A 16,739-nucleotide genomic window follows, 5' to 3' on the forward strand; every position below is an offset into this window, starting at 1 on the left:
GGCGTTTGAGCATGTCAACATGTTTCTCAAGGTGGAAGGTGTTGAAGTCATCCCCAAGGGTTTGCAGATCTTAGTCTGTAAAAACTCCTCAAAGCTCACCCCGTTTAAACGTGCGATAAGTTCGCCAGCCCAGTCGAAACCTGATCCATATATGAAGCCGGACCCTGGTTCAAACATCAAGGGAAAAGTTTTCATAACTTTCTGTACCGATCGTTAGCCATATTTTGCTTAATATATTCGATAAAGGACACGGATCCTTACAAAATCGTTATCGAAGACACTTTCTGTCCGACTATTTTGTTTAGCCCACCGCGACAAATATAGGCTAGAATGATACCCACAACCACTCTAACGGGTGAGTAGGAGCCTAAGTGTTATCGGCTTACTTCTCATCTTGGTCGAGTACTTTCCTTTAGCATTAATATTGTCGAGAACTGGGAGGGAACAGAGGTCAGGTAAAATTGAGGCAACATCCTCATCTAAGGATATTTGACCACGTTCTACACACAGAATGACAGCAATGGCCGTTATCAATTTTGTCATTGAAGCCATGCAGTAGACTGAGTCAAAACCTGCGCGTTCACTTGAATTCTGTGAAATTAAGCCTTCCGCGTGGGAGTATAGTTGATCACCTATAGACTTGCCTATTAGCTTTGTTGTGTTAGTTAGAGTGCCAACCTACCCTCTTTATTTATCACCGAGCAGACGTAAGAATGTGTTACCGGCTTTGGCTCAGACACTGCCTGTGTAAGGTATACCGAAAACATATCTAGCTGAGACCCAAGCCGCTGATAATTCTCCTCAACCACCGGTAGAGACTTAACTGCACTGGTATCGCCGTCTACCGCATACGATCCTCCACTTGCATCCAAAATGACGTCCGTAACTCCAGCATCTGTAGCTGAAGTCGATTCTTTGTGTCTCTGTGCAGTATCGTATATAACGCCAGCTAGGTGTTTCGGTGTACACATGGGATCCAACAGCTCAAGAAAAGACATGCCAACAGAAAATTTCTGAGACAGCCAGTGTACCAGCTCACTACCAGACATACTGTCAATGCCGTAATGCGATAGCGGGCGCGTGATGTCAATATCATCGGAAGAAATGAAGAGCAGCTTTGCCAGTCTTTGAGCGACAGCATCGGCGAGGATTATTATTGCTGTGTTTCGGTCCTCTGGGATATCTAATGCATCTTCACCTTTAATTTCTGCTGAAGCGGTACCTTCTCCAATTGCAGCTTTACGAGAAGCTAGGGTGGTGACCAACAGTGCGGAACGGCGGTCTTTTTCAGTTCTAGTCACCTGAACCATGCTCAGGTCATGCTTGCTGTATCCCACAACCGTGAGGATATGCGCTTGTGTATTTCTGTCGAAATGTGGCGATTTTTCTTGTTCCTTGATGAGTCTCTCAAAGTGATAGATGAACTCAGATTCTGGGGCTTCAATCAAACCGGATCGTAGTAGATTTTCGGCATATTCTGGTTTTTCTTCAAGGTCCCAACCCCCTTAATCGGCCCCAATGAAATTGTTGTCGCTGGAAGACCCAATTCACGTCTGTGTCTTGCCAGATTGTCAAGAACCGCATTGGCCGCTGCATAGTTGGACTGAGATATATGTCCAACATAAGTCACAGTGGAGCTCGTCATGAAGAAAAAGTCTAGTTCAGCGTGTGCACGGAGTGTCGCATTATGCAGGTTCAGGGCGCCATGAACTTTGGGGCGAATAGCCACATTGAAGGTTTCCAGAGACATGGTATCAAAAAATGCATCCTTTGAATAGTTAGTTAGAAGACATACTGATCATGATGAGTAGATTTAAGCTTACTTGTAAAACCATTGCGGCATGTACTACTCCTTTTAAAGGGCCCATCGAGGTTGCCTGAGCAATAGCCTCCTCCACGTCCGTCATCTTGGATATGTCTCCTTGCACTGATACGACATTGACACCCCTTGCTTTTGCTCGTGCAATGAAAGAGGCATTTTCTCGCTTTGTCTCCCCAGAACGAGATAAAAAAACTAGATTCCGAGCACCGTGTTCGATTAACGAATCCGCGATACTGTGTCCAAGGCCGCCGTGGCAGCCAGCTCAGACATAACTGTTATGACCTTGGATTCCCCTGGGCTTTAGGACCCCGTGTAGTTTGATTTTATTATCAGTTTGGCCATATGACAGTACCACCTTGCCGATATGTTGCCCTTGGCCAAAGTACCTAAAAGCTTTCTCCATCTCAGTGATGTGGAAAGTCCGATCTATTCTGACTGGCTTGATCTTCCTTTCTCTTAGGAGTGCCATCATATCTGTTAGGAGTCTGAGGACCATCAGCTACACATTAATATGAAATCAGCAGCCAGGGGATCTTACCGCGAAGCAAGTTGAGGTTTTTCCTCGAGCACAAAGTTGAGGTCGAAAGAGAACACGCTGATGCTTTTGTCAAAAACATGCAATCCTAGATTTCCTTATCCAAAACATTTCCTCTACCAACGTCAATTAACCTTTTACATGGTGCCAGGCAGCCAAAACTCTCATGGAAGCCTGGGCCCGAGATGGTAGAAAGCACTACATCAACTCCTCGTCCCCTTGTCTCTTTCAACAGTTGTTGCTTGAAGCTAAGAGAGCGAGACCAAAAGATGCGGTTTCTGGGATCCCCCATTCGTTCATCAGATGTTCCTTTTTAACTTGGGTACCAACGGTTGCATATATTTCTGCTCCGACGAGCTTTGCATATTGTATAGCAGCCAAACCCAGGCCACCGGTAGCAGCTTGAATAAGAATGGTTTCTCCAGCTTCAAGTTGTGCTAGGTATCTTAGAGAATAAAATGCAGTGCCATGAGCAATGCCAACTGTAGCCATCTCAAGCAGGTCATCATTATCGTTTAGCTTTACACACTTAGTTACGGGACTTCGCAGAAATGTGTCGTAATGGCCCCGCTCAAGGCAGATAACTTTGTCTCCCGGTTTGATATTTTCAACGTTAGCACCAACACGAGATACAATCCCGGTCGACTCGTTGCTAGACTTGACGCTTTCAAAGTTTCCCATAGCAATAACATAGTCCTAAACTATTGTTAGCTTTTGGCCAGTTGTTATGCAACGAGGGGACATACTTTCATATTCAACCCAACAGTTTTAATATTGATTTCGAGCTCATCCGGTCCAAGTTCAATGTCACAAGTAGGTTGTTCTCGGAAATAAACCGTGTCTAGAAGACCAGGAGCTTCGAACGCCAGCTGCACATTTCCAGAGGTTGGAAAATCATGGCCCACCCGACCATCTCCATTGTCCAACCTGAACTCTTCATTCAATTGAGTGTCGGGAACAACCCGGCTAATGTGTACGACTCCATCTTTTAGAATGAAATCTGTTTCACACTCTTCTCTTGACTGTGCCTTTGCAACCAGTAAGAATATTTCCGCAATATGTTTAACAGCCGTCGCAGTTTCAGAGAGAGCAGCATCATCGAGGTCCAGGGTAGCAAACCTAAGATGCCTTGTCGAATTTTCATTCATAAGAAAAGTATTGATTCCGTGAGCCATTGCAACGGCGGGATTTTTTCCAACCATTAGGTCCCCTGCAGTAACCCAGAGAATGCTTGACGCTGTGCGGACAAGCTTCTTGAAACCGTCAAACTGCTTTGACTGCATTTCAATCAGAACCGGCTTATCGAGTTCTTCCAAAACAATGTATACTTGGGGTTGACTAGACTCAGCAAGCTCAGGAAGGTTTTCCATGGAGCTGTACCTGACGTTTCCTCTCGATTTCTCAACGTGCTGAGCAATAGCTAGTGCTAAGTCACACTGATTGGCTGAGTGCACCTTATTGGTGTTAGCAGCTGTCCACATATTGTATGGATTATTTTACTTACAATAGTGACGGGACCAATTCCAGGGATCACCGTGTTATTACTTGGATCGTGTATAGCAGTCGACATCATGACACTTTCAAGTGCTAGGGGTTCTGGAAAGTCTCTCAGAATCAAATCTAGGCCACTAAAACCAGAGCGACGAAGTTGTTCATCCCATGATGGCAGAGTTCTAAACAGGCCAAATGGACGACCATCGTCAACATCGTCAAGGCAGCCCCAAAAGCTCGGAAGGGTGCCAAATGCAAATTGTACAGGGGTAAGACTCCCAGTTTGGGTAATCTCAAGCGTAACTAGCTTTCCATCGGGTTTTAGAAGCTTGCTACAGTTCGCTAGCAATTTATCCGTATTCCCAGGGGCATGAAGCACATTGGATGCAAGAATAAGGTCATATTCGCGGATTTTAAAGCCCTGCTTCTCTGGGTCCATTTCGACATCAAATGTCTTAAAAAAAATAGCAGGGTATTCCGAAAACATCTCCTCGGCCTTCTCGAAGAAGGATGGTGAAATATCCGTAAAAGTATAGTCCGCATACCGCTTCGCATGCCCGTTGTGCTTGTCATAGGTGTTCAGAATGTCTAAAACGAGAGTAGTGCAGCTTCCCGTTCCCGCACCCACTTCAAGAATCTTCATAGTCGGGTTTTTGTGGGCTAAAATGTCAACCAGAGACCGAAGATTTTACGCGCGGCATCATGAATTGAGCCGTCAGCATAAACACCAGCAAAAACGTCGGCCTCAACCGCCAAATTCACACCAGAGGTCGTTCCATTTAAATTCCGGTCATATTTTTCATCACCACAGTATTATATTCTAGCTGGGGAAAATTAGAAGGTAGCTCCGATAGCAATGTCTCAATTCGACGTTCTCGCATATCGTGGGTAAGTTTTGTGGCATCATTATCGCAAAGTACCATCTTACCAGCTGCAGCCTCAGCCCGAACATGCTGCATCCAATCATAGTACCCGTGAATCCATCGTAATGAGGGATCCGAGGGAAGGCTTTCTTTGCTAATAAGTTCAAGGGCCTTGTATATGTAAAGGACAGTCACTGTCTCCAGGCGAATACGAATGTTGTGGATTTCATCGAGGTATTTAATTCCCAAGGGGGACTTGAAATCGCTGTGATACAAGCCAGTGGCTTTCTCTGAATCCAGAAAATCAACATCTGGTTTCCAATGTAGTCGGTAGTATGGCTCTCGAGCAGTACTCTTAGCCAACTTTTCTTGGCTACCCTGGTTTTCGAATTGACGCCATCTGACATGCTTGGTGGAAATGATCTCATAGCCGTCCTCAGTTACTAGCCTAGAGTGAGAACCACCACTCCGTGCACCCTCGGTCCAGGCAACACTGTCAATGATACCAGTCTGATTTTTTGCCCAAGAAGCAGGGTAGATTACCATGTCCTCCACAAACACGGGAATTTGGGTTGCCTCCTTATCTGCCCGGCTGTTATAAACAGCAACAACACGGCCCTGTAGTACTGCATCGATTGTTAAGGGATGAACAGCATACCGAGATTCATGGGGGCTATCCTTAGCCATAGTCCTCAGAATAGGGGCTTTGGCGCGAGCGCGAGATTCATAGCGTAGAATCTCAAGTTCATCTATAACCCGAAAGAAAGGTCCAAAATCGAAGCCTCGATACCTTAGACGATCATACCATGCATCTTTACCAATCATCTCTTCAAAAATGGGATCGGCTGTCTCATTGGCAAAAGAGGATTTCATAGTCCGCTTACCGTGCATGATTTCGTAGGAAATGGACCCATTAGCATGTTCGGTCCATTGATCATCAGTCACAGAACATATTTTAAAATCGAACCGGTTATGCGTAGCTGAAGCATCAGTCGGTCGCAAGTTGATCATAATGTCTGCTGTCCCACTGGCTCCGATAACCAGTGCAGTCTTGACAGCCACAGTGTGTAAGTGAAATTTCGCGTCCTCAAACTCGAAAGGCGGGCCACCAAGAGTCGCATCTTCAGCAAACTGAGCAGCAGCTTCTATAGCCATGGCAATATACGCCGCTCCAGGGACAATAACCGCATTGCCAATCTATCTAAAAGTTAGTCGACAGGTGACCCGCACGTTAGATACACCAACTTACGACGTGATCTTTAATCCAAGGTACGTCTTTCAAGCGGAGGTTATTTCGCCAGATCGGCTCTAGTCGGTTGTTGCCTGGCAATCTACTTCCAATCAAATCATACCTCGGATGGGTAGCAAACTTATAATCCTTAGTCGCACGGGTAACAATAAGTGGATGTGGGTTGGTATGGTTCCAGTGATACATCGGTAGGCCAACAAGAGGCTTTTCCGGCCGGTAGTAAGCTTGGCCATTGACTTGACGCATATCAATTGAGCAACCTTTTATAAAAAGGCTCGTTGCGAGTCTCATCATGTCGTTCTCAGCACTGTGGTGTCTTTCAAGTGTAGACTCGTATGATATCTTTGGCGTAGTTCCGAGGTTGGATTTCCAAATTTCAGTTACCTCTGGAGAGCTGATGATTTGATTGATGGGCCCCTTCAGAGCACTATGCGGCTGCATAGAGTATATTTGTTAGTAGGGCTGCACAGATTATTGAAGGAAAGCAGTGGACATACACAAATCTCTATCAGACAATCCACATTTCGGTTTTCACGTCCAAATGTATGTTCTAATAGGCATTTCAAAGCCGGATCAAACAAAACTGGAGATTCCAGGTTTCTCTGCCAGTAGGCACCCGAGATTTCGGATGGTCGAAGAGGCTCTAGAGTAACCGAGGGAATCATCACAGGCCTGGAATCAGTATCAGCCTTATCTCCTTGGTTAACGGCCGAGTGGCATCCTGCTGCGGAGTTAATAGTGGCGATCAAAGGGGCGACTAAACCATAGCCGTTGGGTTGTTGGTTCGTACCATTGAGGCCGTTTGGCACTTCAGCAGCTTCCATAATGGCGTCACTATACCCTGAGCCGACTGACCTCATACTAGGAGAATGATAAGCTTTTCCCCCGGTAGCTAGTTTCTTGCACAACACAGAGCGTGCTTTCAGGACACTGTGTAGGATATCAATAGACTGCGACTTCCCACTAAGCGTGACGCTATGTTGAGAGTTTATGCAAGCAACGCAAACATCTTCGGGAGGGATACCCTGCTCCACGAGGAGATCCTCAGCATCCGTTGGCCCTATAGCCACAGCCATCATAGCCCCCGGCTCCTGTGTCCGAGTAGCATGGACTCCCCGTAGATAAGCCGCAACAATTGCACTCTCCGCGGAAATTAGTCCTGCTGCATAGGCAGCAGCAAGTTCACCGGATGAGTGGCCGATCATTGCTACCGGATTTACTCCCCGTTCGCGGAGTAAATCCACCAAGGCGATCTGAATCGCAGTACATACTGGTTAGGAAAATGCCACTTCTCCGATCTTGCTAGTTTCTTCTGGTTCAAGCAGTATATCTATCGGACAGATGTGTTAGTCCACCACAGTCTATTTATATTATGTTCAACCATAGTTAGATATTATTACCTTGGATTTTCCATGTCGGGGCAGACGTTAATTGAGCTAATGCTTTGTTAAGCTTCCAGAAAACTCGCTTAACGACTGGGAAGCAATCCAAAAGTTCTCTTCCCATCCCCGCCCATTGTGCCCCCTGGCCCCTGAAAACAAAGGCTACTGTGGGGGCAGCGAGGTTTGCCTTCCCCGTTGATGGTTCGCCTATGGAACACTAATGATGGGAAATGGTGATCGGTATGATGCCACGGTGAGGAAACCTGGTCCGGCGTTCAGCTAAAGTATATAGCAACTCGTGAACGTCGTATTTGTCTCTGTGCAATACGTCCAGTATGTTTTGCAGGCTTTTCGAAAGCGAGTAATCATCATGAGCGGAGACTGGGAGTAAAAACCGAGTCTGCAAAATAGACGTATAAGGGTCGATGCAAGATTGCACTCGCGTATCCAGCTGTACATTTGGAACTTTCGAATACTCCTCGATAGTTTCCAGCACTACATGCCCGTTGGCACCGCCGTATCCCGTAGAGTTAACCGATGCACGTTTTGCTTTATTAGCAGGCCATGGAGTGTTCTTAGTGACAACAGCCACGCTTCCCCATCTCAAATCCACTAGTTACGGAGTAATTAAGTGGAAATTTAGCTGTTGAAGATAACTAGTTATTTATTAGTAATCAGGGGTAATCACTTAACTACAGTTTGGGTTAAGTTTCTTGATTCCGATTGTTCCGGGGATCATTCCTTTTTCCATCGCAAGGACAACTTTGATGATGCTGGTCAGCGCAGAACCAGCCCCGCCATGACCTACTTGAGGCTTTGTCGATCCTATAAGGATTGGGTCATGCCAGTCTCGACTGTCTTCAAAGACATTCGCAATTGATGTGGTTTCGATTGGATCACCAACAGGCGTTCCGGTCCTATGGCATTCAACGAATCCGACTGCGCCATAATCAATCGGCCCGGAGTGTTCATATGCCTTTCGGATAGATAACTCCTGCGCCATTGCGCTAGGCAGGGTGATACCATTATTTTTCCCATTCCTATTCGTGAATTAGTTAGCATTTGGTTATCCAGCCTCTAACTTTAGTCGCGGCTCATACGAGCTCACAGCGGACTCACGCGGTTAAAGAGACGCCTCTGATTACCCCACGGATAGGATCGCCGTCCCTCAACGCATCAGAAACTCGTTTCAGATATAGAACACTGATGGACTCTCCGCGTGCGTAGCCATCGGCAGACGCATCGAATGTGTGATACATCGCTGTTGGAGACAAAGCGCCAATTTGCCCAATGGCGAAGTGGTATTCCAACGTTAAAATAAGGTTGACGCCACCTACAAACGCGGCTGGGACCTCGCCGTTGCGAAGCGCTTGAACCGCAAAGTGCAAAGCATACATGGTGGAGGAACAAGCCGTATCCATAGTGACATTAATCTAGTTATTACCATTATATCGTCAGGATAGCTACGGTTGACAGAGATAACCCACCTTGGTCCGTTCAAGTTGTACAAGTAGCTGACTCGGTTACTGACAGTAGTCCTCCCCATACCAGAACCTGCATACCCTCAATTTTTTCAGGCTCTTTGAATGCCAGTGACTCGTAGTCACTAGCAAAGTTGCCAATATAGACACCAGTCATGGTATTTGCAACCTTGTCGAGGGTAACGCCCCCAGACTCGAGAGCTTCATAGCAGCATTCAAGCAATTGACGCTGTTGAGGATCAAGCGTTTGCACGTCCGCACTAGTGACTTCAAAAAAGCCATTATCAAAATTCTCGAGATCGTTGTCAATACAGTAGCTCTCGGTGTAACGAATGCATCCGGTACGATCCTTCTGGGGGTTGTAGAAGGCTGCGGCGTTGAACCTGCTTGCTGGGACTGGCCCATGAGCACAGCGCTGGCTCAGGAGGAAATCCCAGAATGTTTCTGGGCAAGACACACCTCCAGGAAGTCGACATGCTGATAATTTCAAATACCTCCTTGTCAACCCCATGTATTCAATGTAAAGTAGCAGGACACTTACCCATGCCAACGATGGCAATGCCTTCATCAATGGTGTTCGCCATGTCTCCTATAACTTTGGCAAGTAGCTTATATACTAAGTCAGAGCTGTTAGTTATACTAACTATTGACTTCACAAAAACGTGAACTTAGAGTGGTTATAAATTCTCCGGGAACAAATAGATCAGGAATCTGTGGCCGTGTAATGTACCATTATATATCAATTGAGAAAACAGAAATGGACCCCCTAAACATGTTCTACACTGGTGTTGTGGTCTCCCACCTATCTCCTACGCGCTGCCGGCATGTTTGGTGGGCGAAGTAGACTAAATAGGCTTGCCAAGCTGGTGATAATTCCGTAAACGTATGCAATCAAGGACGTTGGACGGCGTACACATATTCCGCACATTCTCAAAACACATGGCATGATCGGATGGGGAGGTCTGGACTTGACAAAATGCCAACAAGGATTGACTGTATAGCTAGTCCGTTAACGGCTATATCTCCTTAAGTCGCCTGCAGCGTGGCTGAGAGCGTCCATCTCCACCTCCACCCGCCCCTATTGTCGCAAATAAAACTTTATGCTGGTTCGCTAGGGATGCTATATTCGCCACGTTGTGTCCTGTTATTGACGCGTTCAACTGCCGGGTTCCGGAAATAATTACATCCTAGCCCCCCAATTGTAAGATAATCCCTGTTATTGCATCGGTTGAGGCCAGCATCAGCATTTTCCCCCTGCTACCTAGTCACACATCTCTACAGTCAACCCTCTGTAATTATCCCCGCATGATACAAAGTTTGGCATATGCATTACCTGCCCATGTCTCGGACTATTCCAAGTTGGCCGAACCCTGAGCCATCCACTAGGGTTAAGAAGAGGAGAAGTGAAGAGGCAACTACCAAGACACTAAAGGGCCTGAGTATACAATGATCAAGGCGATGTGAGTTCCACCTTGCTTTACGATAATAGAGCAAATGCCGTGTGCAGGGTGGGTGGTCCCGGGAATCAATGGATATTGTTATCATTCATCTCAGAAATTCCCACGTCATAAGCAGGATCAGGGTATACCATGGCAATAGATAGAGATGCAGGTTTTTGCCCTGTCCCTAGGTACTTTTTGTGTCAAACCCACTTGATAATATGGCAACACTGGCAGCACAGCCCCAATAAGAACGTATTCAATTTGATTCATATTTCTAATAATATAGAAAAATGGATCTCCCTCTATTATTATTAGTCACCATAGATCAAATAAAAGTGTGTGGCACGACTTCATGGATTAGAGACTTGTGGTGAACATGATGATTGTCCCTAACCGTCCTGTTGGCGCTCCTGCAGGCCGAACTCTGTCTCCAGTTGTGTCTTTAATTCGAACTGATGAATGGGAAAACTGGCAAGGAATCCGCAAACGCCGAAGGGTATTGCTAACAACCATACAAACCTTAAACATTGTGTATATAGCCCAGTCACCTCTGATAATAGTTTCGGATCATCGACGAGGGAGGATGAGAAGCCTGCACTTGCAAGTGCATATGCTCCACCGTTTGAAAGTCGACCCCTCAAAGAAGGATCACTAATTCCTCCGAGGAGGGATTCAACCTTCTCGTTGAATATTGCGGTGGGGATAGCGACACCCCAGATGGACCCAAAACTCCGCATAAATGCCCAGGTGGCAGTTGCAGTAGCCATGTCGGATTCGCTTAAAGAGGCTTGGATTGGCGGTAGCGTACTCGAATATATCAGGCCAGATCCAGCTCCAAAAATGATCTGGAACCCTGCCCAATATCCAGCCGACGACTGTTGATCAAGGATCGAGAAGAGGCCAACCGCAGTTGACATGAGACCAAAACCAATGAAATGGAAAGCTCGGTATTTACCCCAGGCGGAAATCAGTATACCGGCGAGAATTCCAAAGGGGGCAACCGCACCCGTAATAGGAAGAACGTAAAGACCTGATTTCGTCACGGATGTTCCTAGCACCGCCTGGAAATAGACCGGCAGGAAGTAACCAACCCAATATATCAGAATCGAGCCCGTAAATCCCAGGATGAGCGAAAAGAGAGACGTAGATGTGGTAAATAGCCTCAATGGAATAGATGGCTCAGGGCAGAAGCGCGATGTCTGATGGGAATAGAAGATAATCAGCCCCACAAACCCGATGACTAGCGGTAAAATAATCCTCCAAGAGGACCAAGGGTAGACTGTGCCCGCCCAGGTCAATGACAAGAGAATTGATATAACGGCCGTGACAAGGATAGCATTTCCAATGAAGTCCACTCGTAAAAGCTTTTTGTAGAAACCATTACCGGTTGGGGACGCGACACGCAAGAAGAGGTACAACAGAATCAGTGATAGGCCCGAAAGGGGGAGGTTAATGTAAAAGATCCATCTCCAGGAGGCATGCTCGGCCAGACCACCACCAAGTACCGGGCCTATCACAGTACCAATGGCCCAGATAACACCCATCAACGCAACATATTTTCCTCGTTCACGCATGGGCACCAAGTCTCCAATGACAATATCTATCAGGGTATTGATGCCCCCGCCACCAATACCTTGGATAGTTCTGCCTAAGATAATCACAATAGTTCCGTTGGCACATCCAGCTAATCCGCTCCCGATGGCAAACCAGACAACCGAAAGGATTAGGAGCCATCTCCGACCGAATATGTTGGCGGATTGACCGAAGAGGGGCTGCATAACCGTAGACGAAAGTACATACGAATTCGTAATCCAGACATATAGAGGGCCGGCGTCCAAATCCTTAGATATAGTAGGCAGCGCCGTTGAAAGAATTGACGTATCAAGAGCAGATAAAAATGTTGTCATGCATAGTGCAGGGAATATGGCCCAAAAATACCATGTTTTCTTCGTACCGGCAATGGTGCTGGTGGTATCAATATCAGGCAGGCCGTGTACTCCTGCACCTCCTGCCGCTATTGCAGTTGTACCAGCTTGGAGGTAAGAAGTAGATTCTTCTCCCATAATGGCTAATTCCAAGCAGTTATGCAACTCGTCGCGATTAGGCCTCTGGAAATGAGGTACCCATTATGAGCGGAGGGATTATTTGGGCCGCCACAGGCTGGTCGACAGGCGTGAATTTATATAACTCGATTAACAGAGTTATGGGGCCCAAAAAGGGGTCGCCCACATGGTTGATCACCAGCTCCCAAGATGGTATGCAGTGCGAGCATGGCTGACCTCAGGCAACCGCAGCAATAACTACAGGGAGCAGGTGTTAAAACAAGGGCAGGGGTCCCTAGATCGACCGCCCGCTTCAACGCCTTCCGACTGGTCTCTTGCGCTAACATGGCGCTCACTCCGCATCCTGGTGCATCCAACAGAACATGTACCGTTCGGCAACTCGGGTGCTAGGGTATAAGTACAGTTCCTAACACTTATTCACTGTATGGTACACTTGATTAACTATCGCAAAAGACTGACAGCGCACCGTGATGGATGTATTTGTGTGGTCTTAAATGCAAATGAAATGCCAGTGCATCGAGTTCTTATGGTTGAAACTGATCATTACAAGAGCCAGGAATTGGAACCTTGGAAGGGAGAAAGTCACATAACATGATATTCCTGGCCCTAACTAGGTAGCTATCTGTGTAAGGAGTAAACCAGCCAGTATATCTATTTTAATTAAAATAAAAATAATATATAAATATTAAAGATAAATAATAAAGAATTGGTTATAAGAGGTATTAATATTAGTTCTTATACAATTATAAGAATCCTTCGTTAAGATATATATTTAGGAACTTTATAATCTCACATAACCTTTAAACAGGCACTCTAAACTCTGTAGACTTTCTCTTGCTTCGTCATTCACATATCACGTGACTATAACGCGCGGGCCTCTTTTTTTGTATCTTTTCTTGACGGCAAAGAAGCAGAGCGACGCCGAAGATTAAAGAGCGACAGCTGTCAGCGTCTTAAAGAGCCAAGTCGCTATTCTGGACTTCTAATTCTACGTGGCGTGCGTTGTCTTACGTCGCGTTGCACTATTAAGGGACCGAATATTCATACCTGAAATGCTGGTGGAGGTTGCTACCCCATACTTCGCGATAATGCAGCAGGAGCATCATTAAATCCCCGATCAACTTCGTCCTCGCCCGGCAATAGCTAATAGTCTACAGTTGGTGGCTGGCTTTAAATATCGGCTTAGCTTCGACGAGAGCTATGAGTCCATGTCCTTTCTCTACAAAGAGCTGCCTCTCTACAGCGTCCACTAGAAAGCCAGCGAAATAGCTGCTTGAACACAACTAAACACCATGGCTGCAAACGACGGCGCCCTCGCTGCGGACGCTGCTTTGAATGCTGTCAACACTACCGAGACATGGTACGCTCTTCTACCATCCGAGCCTCGAGACATCCTCCTTTTCCCGTTTCGCCTTGTCTACCATGCAGAGGTCTTCATAATTACACTACCTCGCCAGCTTGTTCGGTTCATCGGGTTGGATGCTGCGATTTCGTCGGTCCTAGATAGCACAGCTCGGGTTTTTGGTGTCGAAGGCGGAGATGCGGCGGGTGAGGATGCAGCGGCAGCGGCCGCTGTGATTGCTGCGATGACTGGTACTGATGCGAACGGAGCGCTTCCTGGCGGTGCTGCGGCGGGCTCTGCCGCTTCGGCAGGGACCACATCCGGGTTTAGCATAGGAGGGTTCATACCTTCGTTGAAGAAATTTGGAGGATTCTTCAACTACATGACTACACGGTGGTCGCTGGCGTGTTTTATAGTGGTATGTAGGTTTAGTTTGTTTCTTAACTTACTGCTCCTTGCTTCTCATTTATCTGGATATGACCTTCTTTTGTTCTCTTTTTGCTGATCGATAACTGTTGGATAGGCATTAGTTCTGAACCGTGTCACAGTTTATGCGTCCCCTCGTCGGCAAGTGACTCTAAAGTGGCATACAACCCTTATTCTACGTATTATACCAATCATCCTCTTTGCCACACAGATTCTACAGCTACTGCGCGCCATTCGTTGCCAAACATCTCCGCAATACTCCGCTTTCCGTTATGACCAGCCAGGAAAGCACTCGAGGCTAGACTATGCTGGAGAAGGAGGATTCTTATATAATATAAGTTCATCCTTACTGCAATGGGAGGACGAGCAGTCATCATGCAGCGCAACTTTCACATCTCCGGGACCTGGCGTCACGTACGGCTCATTTTCTCTCCTGTGGCCGGCATTTCTTCGACTGTGTTTCGGCCATTTCATTGATACACTGTCTGCCGCACTTCAGGGGAAACCTCTCGCCACGGAGGGCGGTATGTCCGTCTTTGAACTTTCTCTTGCATTTGCGGAGGCGGAGATTCAAATTGTTCGGTCAGTTGGATTGGACTTCCTCGGCATCACCAAATCTACGGCTAGTGTATCAGTCGAGGGTGCGGCCGTTGGGGATGCCGCCTCGGCCATTCCATTATTCTCAAAAGATCGTATCCTAGAACGACTCAATGTCACTCCCGAACTGCTGGTTATTGCGCTGTTAGCATGCTGCAATAGTCTAACAACGAACATTTTAGATATCTTTGGGAAACAGAGCCAGTATCGACTTATCAACACCAGTTTCTGGGGACTCTCCTTCATGGGATTCATGATCTGGAGTTTCCTCAGATCGTACCTAGACGGAAATCATGCTGGCCTGTTAAATTTTCCCACTGTCTGCATTGTGGGATTTGTACCTCACCTTCTAATGTTGCTAGGTATATTAACTTGCCTAACAATATACACAATTGCCCTTCTTTTGACTGCATACTCTCTTCCACCCAGCCTTCCGCGCCCCAACTCATTCCGTGAACGGCTTGCTATCGCCCATGGAAATATGCAAAGCTCGACTCAAATCCAGAATACCCGTTTCCAGGTGCATGATGATTTCTATGCCACTCTCGTGAGGATAGGTTATGCCTCCTTATCCGCTGCCAGTGATGCTGTGTTTTTAAACGAAGGGAAGAGCGTGAAAGTCCGCAAAATGACATGGTTGGAAGAGGACAGACTTGCAGAGTTTACGGCTCGAAGGGGTCAAAGCAGCCAGGTGAGCTTTCAGCCAGTTGATGACCTCCAACTTGATGAGAACTTCGACTTCGATATCCCCAGTAACCCAAGGGAGTGGGAGAGTGGATATGGGAAAGAGAAAAAGTTTGAAAGGGCGCAATCCAGCTCTCATGCTATGAAGAAGCAATCTGGATTGGGAAATGTAGGAGCATTTCGAGGGCCAACAAGGTGTTATCATGGTTTTGCATTTTTCAAGGCAATTCTCTATATGCTGGCAGGTTGGTGGGCGTTTGGGCTGGTAAGACTATTGGACCACTTTAAAGTCGGACTGAAGCCTCAATGGCTGGTGCATCTTGCGGGTGTTCTACAACATCCTAACAGCTCGAATGAAGTGGAAATTCGTCCGCCATTAGATTTCTGGATTTTGACCGATGAAGGTGTTTTAGAGCTTCCAGAAACCGACGACTTCGACGTGGAAAAGGAGATGAGAAAAAGGGAGATGATGGTAAACGACTTATGGGATGAACAGCAGGAGGAGCATCTAGACAACAAGCTTTACAATTGGTGGAAGTTTGGTGGTTCCTGGGGAAATCAAGATATGACCGAAGATTATTCTCCTCCACCCCAGGACTGGGATACGACAAGTGTGGTATCCACATCCACATCTGGAGAGACTGAATGGGAGTCCTACGACTCTGATGGCCGGCGGACGCCAACCCAGAGTAATCCGTTTCCAGGCTTATCCAGGGTACCAGAGAGAAGATCGACATGGTATCTTTGGCTCGCCTGCTCGATCCGAAGATGGTGGAAGCACGAGATGAGGCTCGCATCTTATCTTGCACATATCCTGGCTTCAAATGAAGGCAAGATCATGACACGACGTCGCTTTCCAACAACGGTTAGACGTAGAGCGTGCGAGAATTCTGACTTCGTCGAATGCATATCGGCTAGCGGAAGGACCGCGATCAACCCGCCCTACGATGGAAGAGGAGTTGGAAATCCTAGAAAACCTGATCCTTGAACGGAGGTTAGGCACTGGTCGAGGAAATACCCAGTCTCTCTCCCCAGAGAGATCCCAGACCTGGGCTACCGGCGCGTCAGGTCTTGGGCCAGATGGGCCGCAATGTGTCATATGTCAGGCCTCCCCTAGATCCATCATAACATGGCCGTGCCGCTGTCTTTGCATATGTGAAGATTGCAGGATAAGTCTCGCCATGAATAACTTCAGTAGCTGCGTGACATGCCGTCAAGAAGTCACTGGTTTTGTCAGGCTATGGGTCCCGTAGGCCCTTTTTATCCATTTTAAAAAATCAGCGCCTACTTGTAATAGTATGTTACCAAATGGATGTAATATTCCCATCTCTTGTCTATATTAGGGTACTCTCATAATTTTTA

General features: G+C 46.8%; 5 protein-coding genes across 5 annotated transcripts; 1 reads left to right on the forward strand and 4 right to left on the reverse strand.

The window, feature by feature from the left end:
* Positions 1-2,585: 2,585 nt before the first annotated feature.
* MGYG_08877 (hypothetical protein) lies at positions 2,586-4,491 on the reverse strand (the record flags this gene model as incomplete). The annotated part of the gene is made up of 3 exons (XM_003175860.1): positions 2,586-3,053; positions 3,104-3,766; positions 3,862-4,491. 3 exons carry the CDS (start codon positions 4,489-4,491, stop codon positions 2,586-2,588), a joined length of 1,761 nt encoding a protein of 586 aa, XP_003175908.1.
* A 136-nt stretch (positions 4,492-4,627) lies between these two features.
* Positions 4,628-7,165, reverse strand: MGYG_08878 (hypothetical protein; the record flags this gene model as incomplete). Its single annotated transcript, XM_003175861.1, has 3 exons — positions 4,628-5,908; positions 5,961-6,395; positions 6,458-7,165. 3 exons carry the CDS (start codon positions 7,163-7,165, stop codon positions 4,628-4,630), a joined length of 2,424 nt encoding a protein of 807 aa, XP_003175909.1.
* An 865-nt stretch (positions 7,166-8,030) lies between these two features.
* On the reverse strand, positions 8,031-9,407 carry MGYG_00002 (phenolpthiocerol synthesis polyketide synthase ppsB; the record flags this gene model as incomplete). Its single annotated transcript, XM_003175862.1, is given in 5 exon segments — positions 8,031-8,382; positions 8,462-8,775; positions 8,787-8,896; positions 8,905-9,300; positions 9,365-9,407. Coding segments are annotated over 5 exon segments (1,215 nt in total).
* A 1,247-nt stretch (positions 9,408-10,654) lies between these two features.
* Positions 10,655-12,328, reverse strand: MGYG_00003 (hypothetical protein; the record flags this gene model as incomplete). Its single annotated transcript, XM_003175863.1, has 1 exon — positions 10,655-12,328. One exon carries the CDS (start codon positions 12,326-12,328, stop codon positions 10,655-10,657), a length of 1,674 nt encoding a protein of 557 aa, XP_003175911.1.
* A 1,292-nt stretch (positions 12,329-13,620) lies between these two features.
* MGYG_00004 (hypothetical protein) lies at positions 13,621-16,365 on the forward strand (the record flags this gene model as incomplete). Its single annotated transcript, XM_003175864.1, has 2 exons — positions 13,621-14,088; positions 14,194-16,365. 2 exons carry the CDS (start codon positions 13,621-13,623, stop codon positions 16,363-16,365), a joined length of 2,640 nt encoding a protein of 879 aa, XP_003175912.1.
* Between the last annotated feature and the right edge of the window lie 374 nt (positions 16,366-16,739).

This window comes from Nannizzia gypsea, genomic scaffold, assembly GCF_000150975.2.
Source record: "Nannizzia gypsea CBS 118893 supercont1.1 genomic scaffold, whole genome shotgun sequence".
In the NCBI taxonomy this organism is placed as follows: domain Eukaryota; kingdom Fungi; phylum Ascomycota; class Eurotiomycetes; order Onygenales; family Arthrodermataceae; genus Nannizzia; species Nannizzia gypsea.